Source organism: Hesperophylax consimilis, chromosome 14 (genome assembly GCF_061612785.1).
Source record: "Hesperophylax consimilis isolate HC1 chromosome 14, BYU_Hcon_1.0, whole genome shotgun sequence".
NCBI lineage: Eukaryota > Metazoa > Arthropoda > Insecta > Trichoptera > Limnephilidae > Hesperophylax > Hesperophylax consimilis.
The window spans coordinates 34,565,921-34,586,527 of record NC_142849.1 but is presented as its reverse complement, the minus strand read 5'-3'; the positions used below and the strand labels follow the sequence as shown (position 1 = coordinate 34,586,527).

Genomic DNA, 20,607 nt, shown 5'->3' with positions numbered 1-20,607 from the left:
AAAGTGAAAAAGTTTTTTAATTTTAATTCTAATATAAATAAACTGTTACAGACGGTGATCTACTAGAATTCATTCCTTCGAGACATGGCAGGCAGCTCCTGATGTATAAAAAGTTCACATACAGTCTGCACAGCAACACGACCAAAGGGAAACAAAGGTGGATCTGCTCCACCAGAAAGGACTGTAAGGCTTGCGTGCATATCGAATACGGGATGGTTGTTGCAGTTAGAAATGAAGTTCACATCCACAAGCCGCCACCGTACTTCAGAAATCTGAGAGGGCTCTATGTTAAGTTGTAGATGTGAATTCTAAACTAATATTTAGAGTGGATTTAGTTAAGTATTTATTTATTTATGGAAATTAAACAGACTTATTACTAATCTTGTTCTTTATAATATATTAAAATTGAGCCTGCGTATGTTTGTGCTCACAAATTTCGAAAATTAGTCGACCGAAATCGCTGAAAATTTCAATGTATATTCTACTTAAAGCAATATCTCTGCACCGAAATGAGATACTGTGGCGATTTAATGTAGTTTTTCAACAGTAATATTGTGGTATACAATAGCGAATGGCGGAAGAAGTCAGAGACGCCCAGCAAGACAGTAGTATAATATACAGACGAGGAGGACAAAAATAGATCAATTATTAATGTTCACAAATAGGTTGACTTAGAAATATATAACTAAGTACTTAAGAATAAAAGTCATCAGCCGCCAAGACCTCACCCGATGAACCCGGGCACCCCATCTAAGTTACCAAACGTAACGAACCACTGGGGGCGACCTGTCAGAGGTGTTGGACCAATATCCGCCTCCTAAATTCAAAGCAAATCCCAGTTCTAGAGGTCATTAAACCGGGGTTACAGGCAGACACGACACATAACCGAAATAAGTATTTTTAATTAAATAATAGAAAAAAAAACATTTTATTTGTTTGTGAGCCGCTTCTCTGTTAATAGAAATAAAAAGTTTACAAGTTTGATTGGATTCGAACGACTGTGACTGCATCGTGGGTCTTTTCTTTGTCCCCGTTTTCTGAGTGAGATATGTGTATCGTGGGTCATTTCTTTGCCCTTGTTTTCTGAGTCAGATATGTGCATCGCCGGTCATTTCTTTGCCCTTGTTTTCTGAGTGAGATATGTGCATCATTTCTTTGCTCACGTTTTCTGAGTAACATATCCTCGGTAAGTTGCACAATAATAATGTAAGCTCTAATGGAAAGAATAACATCTACAACCTGTTATCAATTCCGTGTTTCAGGTGATAATACACCAGTGTTCATTATGTCTAAAAGTGGAAAGAAATCTGTCATACTGAGAAAGTTTATCTACGGGTTTCAGAGGACATCCATAGCTGGAATTCAAATCTGGTCCTGTTCATCCAGTAGACATTGCGATGCTGTGGTCTATGTAAAGAACGGATTGGTAATGTTGAAAGATGTTCTTCATAACCACCAACCACCCTGTTTAATGCACACAGAGGACAATATGGCTAACTTTTCTGAAGATGAAGACGGTTATTAACTAATTGATTTTTAATTGTTTTTACTTATTTATTTGTGTGTCAGATAAACGGATTTTCTCTGACCTTGTTATATTAAATAAAATTATTTACAGTGTTATTGACAGCCCTGAAATTCTCGCCAAAATAAATTTATATGTGCCGACTATACGAGACATCGCATCTTTTTCTGTGACAGTTTTGGAACTAATTATTAGGCCCACACACCCAAATACTTTTCAGAAATCTACTAGTTTACCACTCCGTAGTGAATATATATTTGTTTTTGTTTCTTTACTTTTATATATTGTCTTATATTTTACACTGGCTGTTATTTAACATTTGCTAATCTTATTTCTCATTTTAAAGAAGTGAGCTTTGTATATTATTTCACATGTGCATAACTCTTGCGTTATGCTTTGTAACTTTACCTATTTTATATATCACTACTATGTACTTGCTTTACCATTGTTATTATGTACAACAAATAGTTAAAACAACTTATTACTTACATGTAATTCTAGTAAAAGCCCTCAAGGGCGCAAATAAATAATTAAATATTGACACTTATGTATTGCAGTGAGGCATGGAACTGACAGAGTGTCGCTTTGATTATTTGGGCATGTAGAACGGATGTAAAAAGACAGAAATGTAAGAAACATATTCGACCCGAAAGTAAATGATAGAAGAAGTCTGGAACGCCCGAGGAAGACGTGACGCGTTCAAGTGAATCAAATACTTTAGTCAGGCTTGAGTCAGAATAACAGAAGAGTATGTATGAGACGATGAATGTATGTGAATCAAGCAAGCAGTGTGTGCTAAGACAGTTGAAACGGCGACGTTGGGAAACGGCGTGTTGGTTAGTTCGTTTTCTTTAATACAAGGTAATGGTGAAAATAATATATATATATTTTTAGATTCCATTTGTTGTACACTACCAACATAATAAAAACTGTAAATGACATGTTATGTTCGCAAAAAAAGGAAAGAGGTTTATAAATTTTTATGGAAGGTACGCAGAATTTAAAAAAAATCAGGCAGCGGTGAAGATCACGTCAATGAGAGAGATTCTTTCAAGAATCAATAGAATTTCCCTTGTGAATCTCTCCTCACTGATTCTAAATATATCATTATTGGAAGAGATTTGGTTTAGTAACAATATACAATTACCCATTTTCACCGGGAGAACCATTGACAAGTTGGTCCTGCAGTTAAGAAGTTAAGAAGATAATAATCTATGATGACCCCGTCTAACAGGATAGTCAACAGGAACATAGAGATTCACGCGCTCCAAAATAATCTTGAGTTCTCGATGTAACCTAGCAGCATTGAAGGTTACACCCACCCTGTCCCACCCCGGTATAGGTGACTTATGGTCACCCCTTCGGAGCTCTCGCATGAATCTAATTTTTTTGAATAAACGGCTCTACAAAGTATAAAAATGAAGCTAGACCTTCAATGTCCCCGCATACGGTGTTAGGAAGCGGTAATGAGAGCGCTTACAGGTACTAGTCTAAGAACAACACAGAACAATAAGCATCAAACAATCAAGTAACAAGTGTCAGGCAAATAGTTGGTGGAGGGAACCCACACTCCAGTACCTGTAAACAGAAAGAAGAAATAAGTGACATAATAGAGTGACGGGGGAGTTTCGCCGAACCACGACTGGCAGTCCTGTTGAGAGATTGGTGGTGGTTGGGGCGACTGGTGCAGGTCAGGACTTCCACACCCCTTAGCCGACCACCCGGTGGAGCCCTGAAGATAAGTATGGGAAAAAGAGGGATAAACCCTAAAGAACCTAGGGGAAAGAAGCTTCAGGAGGTCGGAGGCAGGGTGGAGGTTACCCCAATCCGCACAGTCGCCCCTCTGACCACCAACGCTCCTCAGGGGTGGCGCAGGTGATTGGCGGAGTCCCCCGGTAAAAACAAGGAAATAAAAGAAGCTCCAGCAAAGTATGCGGGGACGAGGCCCGTTGTCCAACCCCTATTGGGGAGAAGTAAACAATACAAGACAAACAACCGAGTTCAGTTCTAGCCTGTAAACTCGTTGCCGTTACTGAAAAAAAAAAAAACCGAAAAAAAAATACATTTAAAAGAAGAGAAAAGAAAAGAGAAAAGGAAAACAATAAACAATCCAAAAGTGCCACTTAAGGACATCGGTAGATTAAGTAAAACAAAGTAGAAAGTGTAAAAATAAAATCTGCATAGTCTGTAAAGAGGACAGCATGTGAAGTATAAGATAACAAAAAAGTAAAACATAAGAAAAGAAAACTGAAAATAAGAAGAAAAATAAGAGACAAGTTGTTTAAAAGAAATGTAAACGAAAGAAAATCGTCTGCAGCAGCTGGTACAGTAAGGAAAGAAAAATAATAAAAATAAGAAGAACAGAATAGCATAAACAATAATCGGAGAATTGTAAAAAAATTAGTCATGGAGCAGGAGCAATACACCAGGGGTTCTCAGTTATCACGCTAGTCAGCGACTCTAAGCTCAGACCATCCCTCAACCCAGATCCTAGTAAACTTCCTCAGACATTCGAAATTAACTCTGTTAATCAGCCTAGCAGCAGTCTGAATAAATGGGTGGCGATGATAATCTTCTGAGCTGCAAGGAGTGAAGTCTGAGCACGCCCAGAAGAATGTCGTCGTGTAGAGCCAAGGATTACTCTGAGTACAGAGAGGTTTTTTGAATAAACAGATTTTGTAGTTTTTATAATAAACAGAATTACACATTCAATCCTGTTTTATTTCTTTATTAAAGTTAAAATCTTAATTGTTACCAGCAATCTTGATGATTGGGAACTTTCACAATCTATTTGAAAAGGAAAATCCACATTTGAAGTGATCAACGTATCCGATTTCGCCGTAGATGGAAATAAATTGTTTACGATTTGACTTGTTTGATATTTGAGTGATATATATTGCTAAGCATAACTTGAAAATGTAGTACGTTCATCCCTGCTGTGAGAATTTCCGACCGACTGCTAGCCAAGCGTCCTCCCTTACTCACTCACCCACCCACCGACCTACCAGTCTCAATATTATCTTCCATTACTATACAGGGTTTTCTGGTAAGTGATGGATAACCTTTAGTTTTGTTTTCAGTTGTACCTTTCTTTATATCGTCGAGGACCGGAAAAGAACTCCTGATGTTGGACAACTTCACGTACTATTTCCACGTCACCACCAAAGCTGGCAATGGGCGGTGGGCTTGCTCAACTCACCAGAAAAAACAGTGCAGAGCCGTGGTCATTATTCAGGATGGTTTGATTGTTTCTGTGAATGCTCATCACAATCATGATCCACCAAAGTATTATAAAATGACTGACGGAAAATATATTAAATTGTAATAATTCGGCAGGGAGTTTGCTCTTCCACCACATAAATAATGTTATTATCGAGTGAAGTTTTATTTATCAGGACCAACGTCACCTTGGTGAACCAAAACTCTTTAAGTCATTGTATAGCTATTACGTCAATAAAAAAAATCTTCATTAAATGTTACATTAATAAGCTTGATGTTTTTATTAAAATAACGGTAAATCCACTTCCTTTCGCAACGCGTAACTTTTTGCAGATCTCACAAGAGTAAAGATATTTTTTAATTCTATGCTTGTTGTTCAATATTTGACATTGAACCTTTTTTTAAATATATTTTTTGTTTTTATTTATTATGTACAGTACTTTATATATTTTCAAATATTATTTGATAACATTTGCCTTAATGGGTGCTTCACCTGAACTAAGGCCCCTATTTTACAAATTTAATAAACGGATAATATGAATTGAAATAATAAATTGAAAATAAATAAAATAGAGTTGAAATAAAATAAAATACAAGAAATAAAATAATCAAGGCCATAATAAGGAAAATGAAAACAAAGTAATTATGGTATCTTTGGTATGCTATGGTTGTACAATGTACACCCTGATGTGTGTATTGGAATGGTGTTGTGTATTACGTATATATGTTTTATTATTTTTCGTTATAATTTTGTCTTTAAATGTTGAATAAATTATTTTTCCTTTTTCTTTTTAAAACAATCTACGTATTTCATTTCCCATTTACTTAGTTTTTAGTTTAAGTGCTTTTCAAATCGAAGTCTAAATTTCACCTTATGTTTATAAACAAGAATTTTGGGCCATGTGCAGTTTTCTACTTGACTCATTGGATTTTGAAACGCAATTATTCTGGTTATTTGTTTGAGAAACGAAATTAACTGTTTTCCGTATTTCAGGTATTGCAATATATATAAAATCACATACTGGTAAGCGCTTGTTAATGTTCGAGTCTTACACGTATTATTTCCGTCAAAAGTTTGGAAACGGAAATGAAAGGTGGGTTTGTTCCACACACCATCACAGGAAGTGCAACAGTGCGGTGACCATCAACAACGATCGAGTAGTCTCCTGCAAGAATTGCCACAATCATATCCCACCCAAATACTACTTGACTTCCGAGGGACGTTACATTAAAATCTGAAAAAAAATCTGTTAAAGAAAAACATGAATTACGAGAGTCTGCTACTGGAATCTATTGATCCATTTTGTCGTGGAGGTACGGAGCCATATAAATGCCATACAAATTGTGGTATGGACAATTTACCTGAAATTGAATCGTTCAACGGATACAGTCGATTATGATGTATGAACAACGCGTCGATTGAGTTGCAGATGCTTGTAGATTTGGGACAAATTTGTTGAGCAGATAGCTTAAGTTCACAAAACCCGTAGATACGTCTATTGAAACTAAATTCAGTCCTAAAATACTGGCTAAAGCGATTTAGATGGGAACAAGGGAATACAAATTGCTCAAGATATAAACCTAGTATTCAAAAAACCTCTAGTCGTTATTTGAATGGAATGTTCTACAAGCTATTGTATTTTTTTCATTGTTTTATTTATATCTAAGAAACGAATAAAACGACATGTACCAAATAACAAAATCTTTTAATACTTTCTTCATACATACCATATTATTTCTAAGAAATCAACGATAAAAATTGGGCCAATCCTTTTCACTATTCTTGGATTGGATGTCACGCCCAGAAGTTCTTGTGCATAACAAATTTGCCTGACTACTTCTATGATTGTGGTGATGTGAAGCCCTTTTAATAATGGAATGTGAATTTTTAATAGATATGGATAGATAGGAAAGCTTAATCTTACGTCATTACGGGCTTGTCCTTCGTTTCACCGAACGCCACGGGTGTGTTACTATTTACGCGATAGTAAAATAACGATTTTAGTACGATTTCTTTTAAGTTATCTTAAAATTGAGTGATCCTGTGTTTCTTGAACTAAGGAATATTATACTTGACCAAAATAAAACCATACAAGAACTAATAACTCGTATAAAAAGCATCGAAGTGACTTTGAATTCTAAAATTATAGGTGATAAAAGTGTACCTACATCAAATGAACGTAAAGGCGAGGTAGATACATCGCTCACCGCCCGCCGCTGGACCGATGTCACTGCCCCCTCCGCTCCCGCCCCCACCGCCGCCCGCTCACCCGGCCGCTAGCACAGATCCGAAAGTTACCGTAAACAAAGGTCGAATGTCTACACTCGCCATAGCTAGAGTAAAGGAAGGCGAAACAACTCAAGTTTCTGGGACCATCGACAAGGGGAAGATGCCGCTGTCCGGCCCATCTAAACCGAAGAAGATGTCAACTCCCGTTGCCCAACCTACCGATACTGTAACATCGAAGACTGCAGAAACCGATACAGCAGAATCCGAATCTGAAACAGAAGCCTGTACCTCCACTTCGGCTAACCCCAATTGGCGCCGAGTTACGCATAGGAAAAAAAGACGACCAGTACTTCATGGTACCGCGACTGAGCATAAAGGCCTCATAGCCGTTGAAAGGCGCAAGTATATTCATGCCTGGCAATTCGATGTCAACACTACGGTTGAGGATATTGTAAAATTTCTTCTCAACATAAACAAAGAAATTGTTTACGATGTTGTCAAGTTGACAGCCAAAGCTGACTACGCCTCTTTCCGGATCGGAGTCCCGGAATCGAAGCTTTCGTTTTATATGGACCCGAACATATGGCCAAATCATGTTGCATTCAATGAGTGGTTTTTTCGGAGAAATGTTGCAACCAATGATGAAACGAAACACTCTAAGAGTGAGAAGTAATTCTAACCTCTCTATCTATTATCAAAATGTTCGAGGGCTAAATACGAAATTGGCAGTATTTAAAAACAACCCATTTGCTCGAGATAGCTTAGATTTAATAGCAATCACTGAATCGTTGCTGAAACCAAGTGTGCATAATTCAGAGCTATTTCCAGAAAATTATGTTGTCTTTCGTCGTGACCGCCTCACACGCGCGGGAGGTGTCGTCCTGGCTGTTCGTGCTGATTCTGTAACCCATGCTGAGAGGATTTCTTCAATGGACCTCCCCGACACTGAATCCCTGTGGATGAAGCTATCCTTGAAATCTTCAACTGTTTTTGTATGTGTGATATATGTGTCACCGCGTTCTTCAACTTCGTTATACTACAACATGTTAGAAAAAAAAGAAAGTAATTATAATCTTCTCAATGACAAAACTTTTCTATTTCCAAACTTTTGACGGAAATAATACGTGTAAGACTCGAACATTAACAAGCGCTTACCAGTATTTGATTTTATATATATTGCAGTACCTGAAATACGGAAAACAGTTAATTTCGTTTCTCAAACAAATAACCAGAATAATTGCGTTTCAAAATCCAATGAGTCAAGTAGAAAACTGCACATGGCCCAAAATTCTTGTTTATAAATGTAAAATTTAAATAAATGTGATTTTTAAAAGCTTCACTGATTTCACGTTTTACGATGGAGCGATAGGCTGAAAAACTAGCATAGTCCAAGTTGTGACGAGTTTTTTTCCATTGCTTATGAAAAATATGTTTAATTTTAATATTTGAAATAATACTATTGGTGGTGTGGAGGTGTGGAAATGGGTATACACTTGTCGTATATTTCGTTAATTGAATTGTAAAAATTTGTACATAATGCATTTATGTCTATTGAACTTTGGCAGACCGGTTGCCATGAGCATTCAGAAAGAAATTCATATAATAAGTGGAAATTTCCTTTGTTGAATCTCCAGGCGTTTATGGTTCTAGCTCCATGATAGGAGGGAACTTCTATTGGACTTGGGTTTAGACATGAACTTGAACCACCTGAGTGAGTTTTTTTGCTATTTGTTTTTGGGGTGTTATGCCGTGTTGCGCTAACTCCTTCTTTAGCCAACGTTTCGGACAGCATTGCAGTGTCCATCATCAGGGCAGATGTGTTATTTGAGGTTGTGTTAAAATGTGAGCTTAAGTATGAGGTTGTGATACCGTGTTGCCAGCTCCAACCCTCTGAGCTAACATTAACGTATCATTTTTTTTTTATTTAAAGTGGTTTTTCTTCGTTTAGCTCTGGTGTAGCCGTCAATTACCGGATACCAAGAACTATTGAGCTTAGCTCCATCGTCTCTATTAATGTTTACGAGATTTTTATGAATTTCAATGGCTTCCGTAATCAGCCGTGCTCTATAAGTTTTGGGTCTCCCCAGGATTTCAGGAACAAATCCAAAGTAATGCCCGGTGTCAATCAAATGCTCGGCAATTGCCGATTTGTCAGGGTGGCCGAGTTTACAAGCTCTGAAGTGTTCTGAAATCCTTTTGGAGATAGTCCGTTCTGTCTGGCCTATATAGACTTTGTCACATCCAGAACAGCTGAGTTTATACACCCCATCTGTTTCCAGAGGAAACTTGGTCTTTGCAGAACTCAGTAAGTCCTGTATCTTTGTTGTTGTTCCGAAGACAGTCTTGATATTTTCCTTTCTCAATAGCCTGGCAATTCTGTCTGTCACATTGTGCACATAAGGCAGGAAGGCACAGCCTTTCGACTCTTGTTCAATTCTGTCTTCGTTTGGTGCAGATTTGGCTCTTATGATTTGCCTAGTCTGACTTGCTGGGTAACCGTTACGCTCCAGTGCATCGGTCAGCTTCGTAAGTTCCGCTCCGATTTTATGTTCTTCACATATTCTGGTCGCTCGGGTCACCAATGTATGGATAAGTCCTCTCTTCTGCGCTGGGTGGTGGTGCGAATCAGCGTGTAAGTACCGATTCGTATGGGTTGGTTTCCTATATACAGTATGCCCTAGGCTACCATCGTGTTTACGCATCACCTCCACATCTAGAAAAGGCAGGATTTTATCTTCGTTTTCCAGTTTCATTGTGAATTTAATTTTGCTGTGGAGAGAATTAAGATGGTCCAGGAATTCGTTTAGTTTCTCCGTTCCATGAGGCCAAATAGCGAAGACATCGTCGACGTAGCGCCACCATACTTTAGGGACAGCCAAAGCTGTGTCGAGTGCCACTTCTTCAAACTTCTCCATAAAAAAGTTGGCTAGTACTGGCGATAACGGACTGCCCATCGTTGGCTAAAGAAGGAGTTAGCGCAACACGGCATAACACCCCAAAAACAAATAGCAAAAATACTTTTGGCCGTGAAAATCTTAAATCATATTTGACGAACCTCTATGGGGAGGAAGTTCACACACTGGTACGACGATTGGAGAATCTGAGAAAGAGAAGGAACCATTTACTGGGCAGCCTTGCTTTTCTCTAGAGGTGTAAAGAAGAATCGATTGTACCAGTACACATCCAAATAAAAAGACACATCACATCCCGGAAAGCAGATAGAGTATTCCAAAGAGCGGAGGCTGCACTATTAAGGGAGAGGATCCACAATGTGCGAGGCGAGCTGGATGGAGTATCTCGGGACCTTTTCGCTCTACATCTGCACCTAAGTGCAACCCTTACCGAAGAAGACTGGAGAAAAGTTGACAACATGACTTACCAACAAGCAGTCAGATCTAAGCAGTCAACAGATGCGAGACAGAAACAAAAGTTTGAAAGGCTCAACCGAGACAAAAAAGGTGACCAAAAACAACTCGATCAAAATAAAGTTGTCATCAACATTTCGAACCTTGCGTTGAGCCCAGACGCAACTTCTGTGCTGGCAAAGGGGATGAATTTTGCAGTGGCCCCCAAAAAGATACCTGTGGAATCCATCGTATGTGGTGTAGAGAATGCACTACATACAATGATGAAAGTACATAAAATGTCAGAGGTGCAAGCAGAGGACATCCGGCAAGAGACTTGCCATATTTTGAAAAGGGCTGAAATACCCCGCCCCAATATCACGAAAGGAGAGTTTGCGGCCCTAAAAGAATTACGCGCCAATGAGGAAATCTTGGTTCTGCCAGCCGATAAAGGAAATGCCACTGTCGTGATTAATACGGCAGACTACACAAAGAAGATGGAAGACCTTTTGTGCGATTCAGGCACCTATAAGAAGATTAAAAACAACCCCACCAACAAGATTGACATAAAGACAAGGGAACTAGTGAAAGCTTCTAGCATCAGGAAAGAGGATTGGTCTAAGCTTTTTGTAAAAGCCTCTAGAACTCCTGCCCTTTACGGTCTCCCAAAAATACATACAAAGGAAATCCCAATGAGACCGATTGTCAGCGCTATTGGTGCTCCTACATACAAACTTTCCCAATACCTCTCGAGATTACTGCAGATGCAAACTGGAAAAACCGAATCGTGGATTAAGGATTCAACAGATCTGATTAGTAAGCTCAAGAAAGTTAAGACTGAGGAAGGAGATATTCTGGTCAGCTTTGACGTCGTGTCTCTTTTTACAAATGTGCCTCTAGAAGACTCCATGACAATGCTCAGGGAGATATATGAGGAAGACATTTGCAAACTTTTTGAACACTGCCTCAAAACGGGATACTTTGCGTTTCAGGGTGAACTATTTAAGCAATTGGAGGGAGTTGCGATGGGCAGTCCGTTATCGCCAGTACTAGCCAACTTTTTTATGGAGAAGTTTGAAGAAGTGGCACTCGACACAGCTTTGGCTGTCCCTAAAGTATGGTGGCGCTACGTCGACGATGTCTTCGCTATTTGGCCTCATGGAACGGAGAAACTAAACGAATTCCTGGACCATCTTAATTCTCTCCACAGCAAAATTAAATTCACAATGGAACTGGAAAACGAAGATAAAATCCTGCCTTTTCTAGATGTGGAGGTGATGCGTAAACACGATGGTAGCCTAGGGCATACTGTATATAGGAAACCAACCCATACGAATCGGTACTTACACGCTGATTCGCACCACCACCCAGCGCAGAAGAGAGGACTTATCCATACATTGGTGACCCGAGCGACCAGAATATGTGAAGAACATAAAATCGGAGCGGAACTTACGAAGCTGACCGATGCACTGGAGCGTAACGGTTACCCAGCAAGTCAGACTAGGCAAATCATAAGAGCCAAATCTGCACCAAACGAAGACAGAATTGAACAAGAGTCGAAAGGCTGTGCCTTCCTGCCTTATGTGCACAATGTGACAGACAGAATTGCCAGGCTATTGAGAAAGGAAAATATCAAGACTGTCTTCGGAACAACAACAAAGATACAGGACTTACTGAGGTCTGCAAAGACCAAGTTTCCTCTGGAAACAGATGGGGTGTATAAACTCAGCTGTTCTGGATGTGACAAAGTCTATATAGGCCAGACAGAACGGACTATCTCCAAAAGGATTTCAGAACACTTCAGAGCTTGTAAACTCGGCCACCCTGACAAATCGGCAATTGCCGAGCATTTGATTGACACCGGGCATTACTTTGGATTTGTTCCTAAAATCCTGGGGAGACCCAAAACTTATAGAGCACGGCTGATTACGGAAGCCATTGAAATTCATAAAAATCCCGTAAACATTAATAGAGACGATGGAGCTAAGCTCAATAGTTCTTGGTATCCGGTAATTGACGGCTACACCAGAGCTAAACGAAGAAAAACCACTTTAAAAAAAAAAAAAATGATACGTTAATGTTAGCTCAGAGGGTTGGAGCTGGCAACACGGTATCACAACCTCATACTTAAGCTCACATTTTAACACAACCTCAAATAACACATCTGCCCTGATGATGGACACTGCAATGCTGTCCGAAACGTTGGCTAAAGAAGGAGTTAGCGCAACACGGCATAACACCCCAAAAACAAATAGCAAAAAAACTCACTCAGGTGGTTCAAGTTCATGTCTAAACCCAAGTCCAATAGAAGTTCCCTCCTATCATGGAGCTAGAACCATAAACGCCTGGAGATTCAACAAAGGAAATTTCCATTTATTATATGAATTTCTTTCTGAATGCTCATGGCAACCGGTCTGCCAAAGTTCAATAGACATAAATGCATTATGTACAAATTTTTACAATTCAATTAACGAAATATACGACAAGTGTATACCCATTTCCACACCTCCACACCACCAATAGTATTATTTCAAATATTAAAATTAAACATATTTTTCATAAGCAATGGAAAAAAACTCGTCACAACTTGGACTATGCTAGTTTTTCAGCCTATCGCTCCATCGTAAAACGTGAAATCAGTGAAGCTTTTAAAAATCACATTTATTTAAATTTTACATTTATAAACAAGAATTTTGGGCCATGTGCAGTTTTCTACTTGACTCATTGGATTTTGAAACGCAATTATTCTGGTTATTTGTTTGAGAAACGAAATTAACTGTTTTCCGTATTTCAGGTACTGCAATATATATAAAATCAAATACTGGTAAGCGCTTGTTAATGTTCGAGTCTTACACGTATTATTTCCGTCAAAAGTTTGGAAACGGAAATGAAAGGTGGGTTTGTTCCACACACCATAACAGGAAGTGCAACAGTGCGGTGACTATCAACAACGATCGAGTAGTCTCCTGCAAGAATTGCCACAATCATATCCCACCCAAATACTACTTGACTTCCGAGGGACGTTACATTAAAATCTGAAAAAAAAGCTGTGAAAGAAAAAACATGAATTACGAGAGTCTGCTACTGGCATCAATTGATCCAGTTTGGCGGGGAGGTACGGAGCCATATACGAGTAGATGCCAAAAAAATTATGGTATGGACAATTTACCTGAAATTGGGTCATTCACCGGACACAGTCTATGTTTTATGAACAACGTGTCGAGTTGCAGAGGCTAGTAGATTTGGGACAAATTTATTGAGCAGATAGCTTAAGTTCTCAAAACCTGTAGATACGTCTATTGAAACTAAATTAAATCCTAAAATACTGGCTAAAGCGATTTTGATGGGAATTCGCTAACGACTGCAGAGAGAGAAACAAGGGAATGAACTTGCTCAAGATATAAACCTAGTATTCAAAAAACCTCTAGTCGTTGTTTGAATGGCATGTCCTACAAGCTATTGTATTTTTTTAATTGTTTTGTTTATATCTAAGAAACGAATAAAAGGGCATGTACCTAATAAAAAAAATTACCGTCTTTTAATAATTTATCCATGCCATATTATTTCTAATAATCAACGATCAAAAATTGGGCTAGTCTTTTTCACTATTCTTGGATTGGATGTCACGCCCGAAAGTTCTTGTGCATAACAAATTTGCCTGACTACTTCTATGATTGTGGTGATGTAAAGCCCTTCTAATAATGGAATGTGAATTTTTAAAAGACATTGATAGGAAAGCTTAAACTTACGTCTTCACGGGCAAGTTAAAGGACTCACTACCCATTTTATTGGGGTGTTGCATCCACCTGTACTAGTACTGTAGAATTGCATTTTATTAATTTCTTGCATACTGCACGATTCCTGGAGTAAATTTTTGTTCAACTCCCGGTGCCTCAATCGGTTCTGGACTCATAAAAATAGATTTTACTGTCATATTTTCACTAAGCTGGGTACATTCCTGAGATCCATCATTTGCTGGTCAAGGTGCTTCCTCGTGGATGAGGATTCCCATCATTCGAGAATCTTACACTGCCTCTGTACTATGCGCCTCGGAGTACTGAATTCTTTGAGGCGTCTATCATGTCCCGGTCTTTGATGACCTTCCTATTTTTTTGCCATCTAATCACTTTTGAATTCTTCTGTTTCAGTGAAATTTATACCAAGTAAGAACGGCAAGCAACTCCTGATGCTAGATGAATATACGTACACCCTGACTGGCGTGATAAAGGGGACTACTATTCAGAGGTGGTACTGCTCCACCCACGCGTCGAGGGGGTGTAGGGCCCACCTTCATTATTGCAATGGCATAGCAACAAAGAAGAGGGAACATTCGCACGTTTCGCCTAAATACTACATTACTGCTTCGGGACAGTATATAAAACTTTGATTTAAGAAAACATTGTTATGTACATTATTGACACACGTATGAATGTACTGATATTTTCCATTAAAACCCAAAGACGTACCGGCGCTACAATCGGGTGGCTGTGTTTCTTTCGCATCGACTTGTCGCCCGCAATACTGAGTCCGCTTAAACTCCCCCTTCAAACTTGGTTTTATTACAATAAAAGTATAATTTTTACGACATATTTATATACCAGTACAAAAATGTTTCGTATGGGGTTCAATATTGCACGCTAACCCCCTCACTAATATACACATGTTTTAAATTTTACTCAACTGATAAACAACTATTTAGCCCTTTGAACCCCGGCAAGGCCATAGGTCCTGGGTTCAATTCCTAGATCCGAACGAATCTTTTCCTGATTTTTTTGGTTTCACATTTTTCGTTTAAGAATTGTTAATAGCATCTTCAATATTACAATTTTTACTAAAGTTTAATAACTTTATTATTTACTAATATTGTAATTTTCTTCCACAATTTGTTTACGTTTGGTTGTAACCCTTTATGGGGCACAATTTTTGAATTTCAAAACTAGCTAACCATAAATCTATAAGGGATTAAGCTCTTCTTAATTTGCCAGTATTTTTGTTATTCGTTCATTTTTTTTTAAATTTATCGTCGTTCCTCTTCATTAAAATATATTTTGTATTGAAGTTGGTTTCTTTCTATGAGTGCTGACCTCGGCCCGCTAGGCTGCTAATCGAGCGTCCCGCCACTGCTATATTAACTGCTAACCACCGCCATTGTTGTACTATTCTGATTTATTTATTTCTTCATTTCTTCAGCATGTGTTAATGGTACCCTTTTCTAGATTATCGTAAGATCAGCACAATTTTATTTATTACGTTCATTTTATGCCAAAAATACCGATTGATTATGTAAGTTTGGTGAATCAATTACATCTAATTAATCTGTCCAAAAGGTGATTATTTCAGACCTGGTTGTATTACATAGTCAGCCCTGCCACCGTCGCCACTTTTAAATTAGGAACACAAGATAAACTGTTAGATTTTTTGCAACACATTCACAACCAAAAAGGACGTGCAATAAGTTTGGTGGCACCAACTGTTGATATATTTACTGACTTATTACGATTAATTCTGTAGCAGCACTTATTGTTTATACAGTTTTCAATATTTTACGTATATTTATTATTAATGAATGTTTTTTATACAGTTTTCAATATTTTATGTAACTATCGACGTACGAGTGTGTATCAAAAATTCTACAATTTTTTTTGCTTAATCCTACAAATTACCGTATCGCAGGTATGTAGTTTTACTGATTTGTCTTATAATATTGTTTTAGTTTCTATTTTATTTTATGTTGTACAATGTCGGAAAGAAGAAGCATAAAATTCTAGCATTTAAAAAAAAATATTAATATAAACCCCAGTTATCAATATTGATTTGAGTGCTGAAAATTGCATGGAGTACTTACCGAAAAACATGACGAAAAATGGGGTGTATGGTTGCGTTAACTATATTTCATAATTTTAAAAATAACTGAAAGGGTGCAGCGTTTATTTCTTATTCAATTTGTTTTATGCATCTACACCCTGTCTTCTCATGGTTATCAATAAATGATAATTGTTACTATATTTTCACTTTTTTTCTGTATTATTAATGTTATTAAAATTAGTTACCCTATGTTGGTACATAAGCCTTTAAGCTTTAAGGTTTTGAACTTTACTAAATCAGGGCTTTTTTTGTCAATGATAAGGTAGAGATTTGCTCAAGCTCACAGATTAAAATATTTTTCTACTATTATTTGAAAATATCAAGTTTTTTTAATAGATCCTTGGTGCTTCCTAGAATATTTCTACTTCCATTATAACCGCAGAGCAAGCAGGGACCTTCTAATTTTATTGTATTGGGCCATTTTTATTGTAGATATTTAAAATAATCGTGTGATTTTTTCAGTGTAAAATAAAACTGACTGAAATCAACGGAGTGTTTTTATTGAATCAGATGTTTATAAATACATAAAAGCTTGATGGGTCGCACACAAAGTGAGTGTGACTGTCCCAGAACTTTTAAAATTTCTTATAATTTTTGATTTTTACTTACGTTGGTGCCTCCAGTACTCCGAGGCACATGGAACGTATCCTGGTCTATGATGGCCTACGCATTTTTTGCGATCCATTCACTTTTGAATTCTGTTTCAGTGAAGTTTTTGCTAAGTACGAAAGGCAAGCAACTCCTGATGCTAGACGATTATACGTACATCCTGACTGGTGTGATAAGGGGGACTACAATTCAGAGGTGGTATTGCTCCACGCACGCGGGGAGGGGGTGTAGGGCCCACCTTCTTTATTTAAATGGCATAGCATCAAAGAAGAGAGACCATTCGCATGTTCCGCCTAAATACCACATTACTTCTTCTGGACGATATATAAAACTTTGATCTTTATAAAACAATATTGCGTACATTATTGATACACGTGTAAAATTTATTCATATTTTCCATTAAAACCCTGTGGTATACCCGCCGCACAGTGGACGGAATGAAGAAAAGACGAATTAATTGTTTGTCGAACATGCGATAGTGCAAAAAAATATATTTTTAAAATATTTATTTATAATCATTACTCTTGAATAAAATAATAGAATGAATTGAATTGAAATATAGAACATTTGAAAGTACACAAATATTTATAAATTTAAGTAATATTCATTTTAAATTTACATACTTTAATTTAAATCTATGTACACAAAAACAAAGGAAATAAGTAGTTATGCGTCTTCATTTTTATTTAGTTTAAATCATCGCTCTGTGACTACCACAACCATCCCGGCCCCTCAATGCTTAAAATAATTCTTCACATTTAAAACAAACATGTTCAAGGAAGGACAACTTATAAATGGCTAAAAAATTGAGACATCATTCAATAATATGTATAAATATATTATTAAATGGTAACAAATGATGTTTCGTTTCTAAACGCTTATTGAAATATGCGTTTAAACCATAAAAAAAAACAAAATAAGTGTTTCATTAGAAGTTATCTAAAAGCTCACACTTGTATGAAAATTACATATAATTTAGTAAATTGAATAAAAAATATCTTGAGGAACGTCATTTTTTGTAAATTTATCCAAACGTCATTTAATACACAACCGTCTATACGCACGCGTAGGAACCAACTGAATATTGAATGATGCTTTAACGAACATCCAGTTTACGGCACATTTCGCTACGGTGCCAAGCTGCCGTCATACGTTTTTTATCTATTCAATTGAACACATAAAAGTGCTACACTAAAATAAAAAGTTTTTATTTTTAATTTTTGAATTTCGACAACCACTTAATTCGGGTTTTTTTCTTAATTTCGTCCATAGTGCGCCGCCACGATTGTGCGACTGCGTTTCTTTCGCATCGGCTTATCGCCCGCCACATTGGGGCCACTAAAACTCCTCAAGGAATTTTTTGGTTAATTATCTGCTCAAGTTCACATGGTAAAATCATTTTCTGTTATTATTTGGAAATATCAAGTCGTTTTTGCAAAAAATGCTACATAAAATATTATTAGCCTGAATTGAAAAAATAATTTGTTATTAAATAGGGTAATAATTTTTGTTTTTAATGATTTGTTATCCTTTTTGCTTTGCATAAAAATCTCGTTTTCAAAACATATATTTATCCTTAAAAAAAAATAATGTGCATCTAGAATCTTTCTTCTTCCATAATATTTGCAGAGCAAACAGGGCCATTTCTACTACCTAACAGGTTTTATATAATTCTGCATTGATCTTAATTAATGTTATTTTTTTATAATGATAAACTAATGTTTATAAGACAAGGTTTTTTATGCATAGCACAAAGGGTAACAAATTATTTTAAGCAATTTATCCATACAAATTGAAAATATCTCCCGAGTAAAAAGAAAATGCCACCGACGGGAATGGAACCCGCACCTTCAATTCGATTGTCTTATAAAAATTAGTTTATCATTATATTAATGAAGCTCAATACAGAATGATCCCCGAATGAACCCGCACCTTCAATTCAATTCCCGTCGGCGGCATTTGTTTTTACTCGTGAGATATTTTCAATTTGTATTGATATTTCAGACGACTAATTACTGTTTATAATAATTTGTTATCCTTTAATTAATGTCAGATCCTGTCTTGTTTTTTTTGTAATGTAATATCTTAATATGACATCTTCAATTAGCACCAGAATGAGCTTCATAAAATAAATGTTTTTCTCATGAACGATTTTTCGTTTTACATAATTTCTTATAAATATAATTATTTTAGTTTTTACCTGTTTTTTATTAGAGTTAAAGTCACAAGGAGAAATTCCACAATTGTTTTTTTTTAAATAATAGGTACACGTCATGTGCAAATTGATAAAATGTGAACTGTCAATTTCCTGAAAATGATTTTTTTGTGTTATTTTGGATGTTGAGATGTATATATGTTGATTATCCTATGTTTACAAATACATAAAAGCTTGGTGGGCTGCACATAAAGTGAGTGTGGCTGCCCTACAGCTTTTAAAATTTGTTTTAAATTCTAATTTTAAATTCGTTTTCAGCTGTGTTCATTCCCTCCCAAATGGGAAAGAAACTGCTTCTTCTCAATCGCTTCACTTACCGTCTCCACAGTCCCATTAGGTATGGTGGAGAGAGATGGGTCTGCTCCAACCGACGCGCCCAATGCCGAGCCTATGCCCACGTGAAGAATGGGTATGTGGTCATAACCCACGGATCCCACACCCACGAACCCCACAACTACTATGCCAAGAAAATCAAACTTAATAAATGATGTCCAAAGGCGGTTTTTTGTAAAACATTCGCCATAATTTAGATTTGCTCCCCAATTTTCGCATGCATTAATTTTTAACCGTTTTTTATAAAATGTTTACTATCCCTTTAGGCTGATTTTTTCGGTTTTAAGAACAATCAGCAATTACCCGTAGGATCGATGTTCGATTTTGCAAACAGCTCATATGGTCTCATAGGAATGGTGAGAAATATGATGTAAACAGTGTTAGATAAATGAACAGAGAAAACACCACGCTTTATAATCAAATCTAGAAGTTAAGCACAGAAGTAAAGGGTGGTGCGGAGCTGACTGACGAGTTTTGAAGTGCTATAAACAAAGAACGGTACAACTTATAGAAAAGTGGTTTCTTTTACTCAAATCAGTAGGTAAACCCATTTTTTACTTCTTGTTTTAAAAATTATACAAAAAATGGCTGAATAGAAATAACGAACCCATTGTTTTATATTTTCACTAAGCAGTGGAGCTTTATAAGAAAAACTCTTTTGCGCAAAGGATGCTCTGGTATTCACCGGCTGATACAATAAAGAAGAATCCAATCCAGTGTTGCGCAATTGTGATCTTTTGGCAGTATCGATGTTGTTGAAAATTTTACAGAGAGCCTGTTAAAGTACAACTGCCTTACTATGAAATCGACATTTGTAAAAAAAAGTACCGGTATTTAAGTTAGAGAATGAATATTCGTTTTTTTTTAATTTAAATTTATTTATTCTTTATTAGGGATGAGATAGTTTCACTAGCTCCGGACCGTGGGAAGTGTTAACATTTAAATAAACGAAATAAAATCCCTTAGTTACATGACTCATTTTTGAGTAAGGTTGCATTGGAACTAAACTTTTTAAATCTTATTTTTAATTTGAAACCGCGCAAATGTCCCAACTGTTCCCAACCGTCTGGAGTCAGTAAGACCATGGCATCCCCGATTCAGGTATGTTGTGAGGCTGAAGGTAGTTGGGAGGGGATGAAGATTGGAAAGAGGAAGGTGGGTTAGTACCTGGCTATTCAGATATGGTCACCAAACACGGCGAAAGCCATTTCAAGCAACGTTTCTATTCTGAATATTGGTCTTACATCAGAACCCACTCTGGTGGTAC

At 37.0% G+C, this 20,607-nt stretch overlaps 1 protein-coding gene across 22 annotated transcripts in view; it reads left to right on the top strand.

Annotated features, from left to right (window-relative positions):
* The window catches only part of LOC149418217 (uncharacterized), a 598,424-nt gene that overhangs the window by 505,073 nt on the left and 72,744 nt on the right, over positions 1 to 20,607 (top strand). The window contains exon 5 of one of the 22 annotated variants that reach the window (XM_089639785.1): positions 19,266 to 19,510. The exons of 16 other annotated variants lie outside the window; for them this stretch is intronic. In XM_089639785.1, the coding sequence (XP_089495911.1) occupies positions 19,266 to 19,495 (230 nt within the window). In that variant the 3' untranslated portion in view covers positions 19,496 to 19,510. Of the gene's footprint in view, positions 1 to 51; positions 315 to 4,605; positions 4,866 to 5,738; positions 5,999 to 14,466; positions 14,721 to 16,890; positions 17,145 to 19,265; positions 19,511 to 20,607 lie in introns of those variants that run through there. 5 more of the 22 variants (XM_089639782.1, XM_089639781.1, XM_089639771.1 and 2 more) reach the window with 5 other exon arrangements.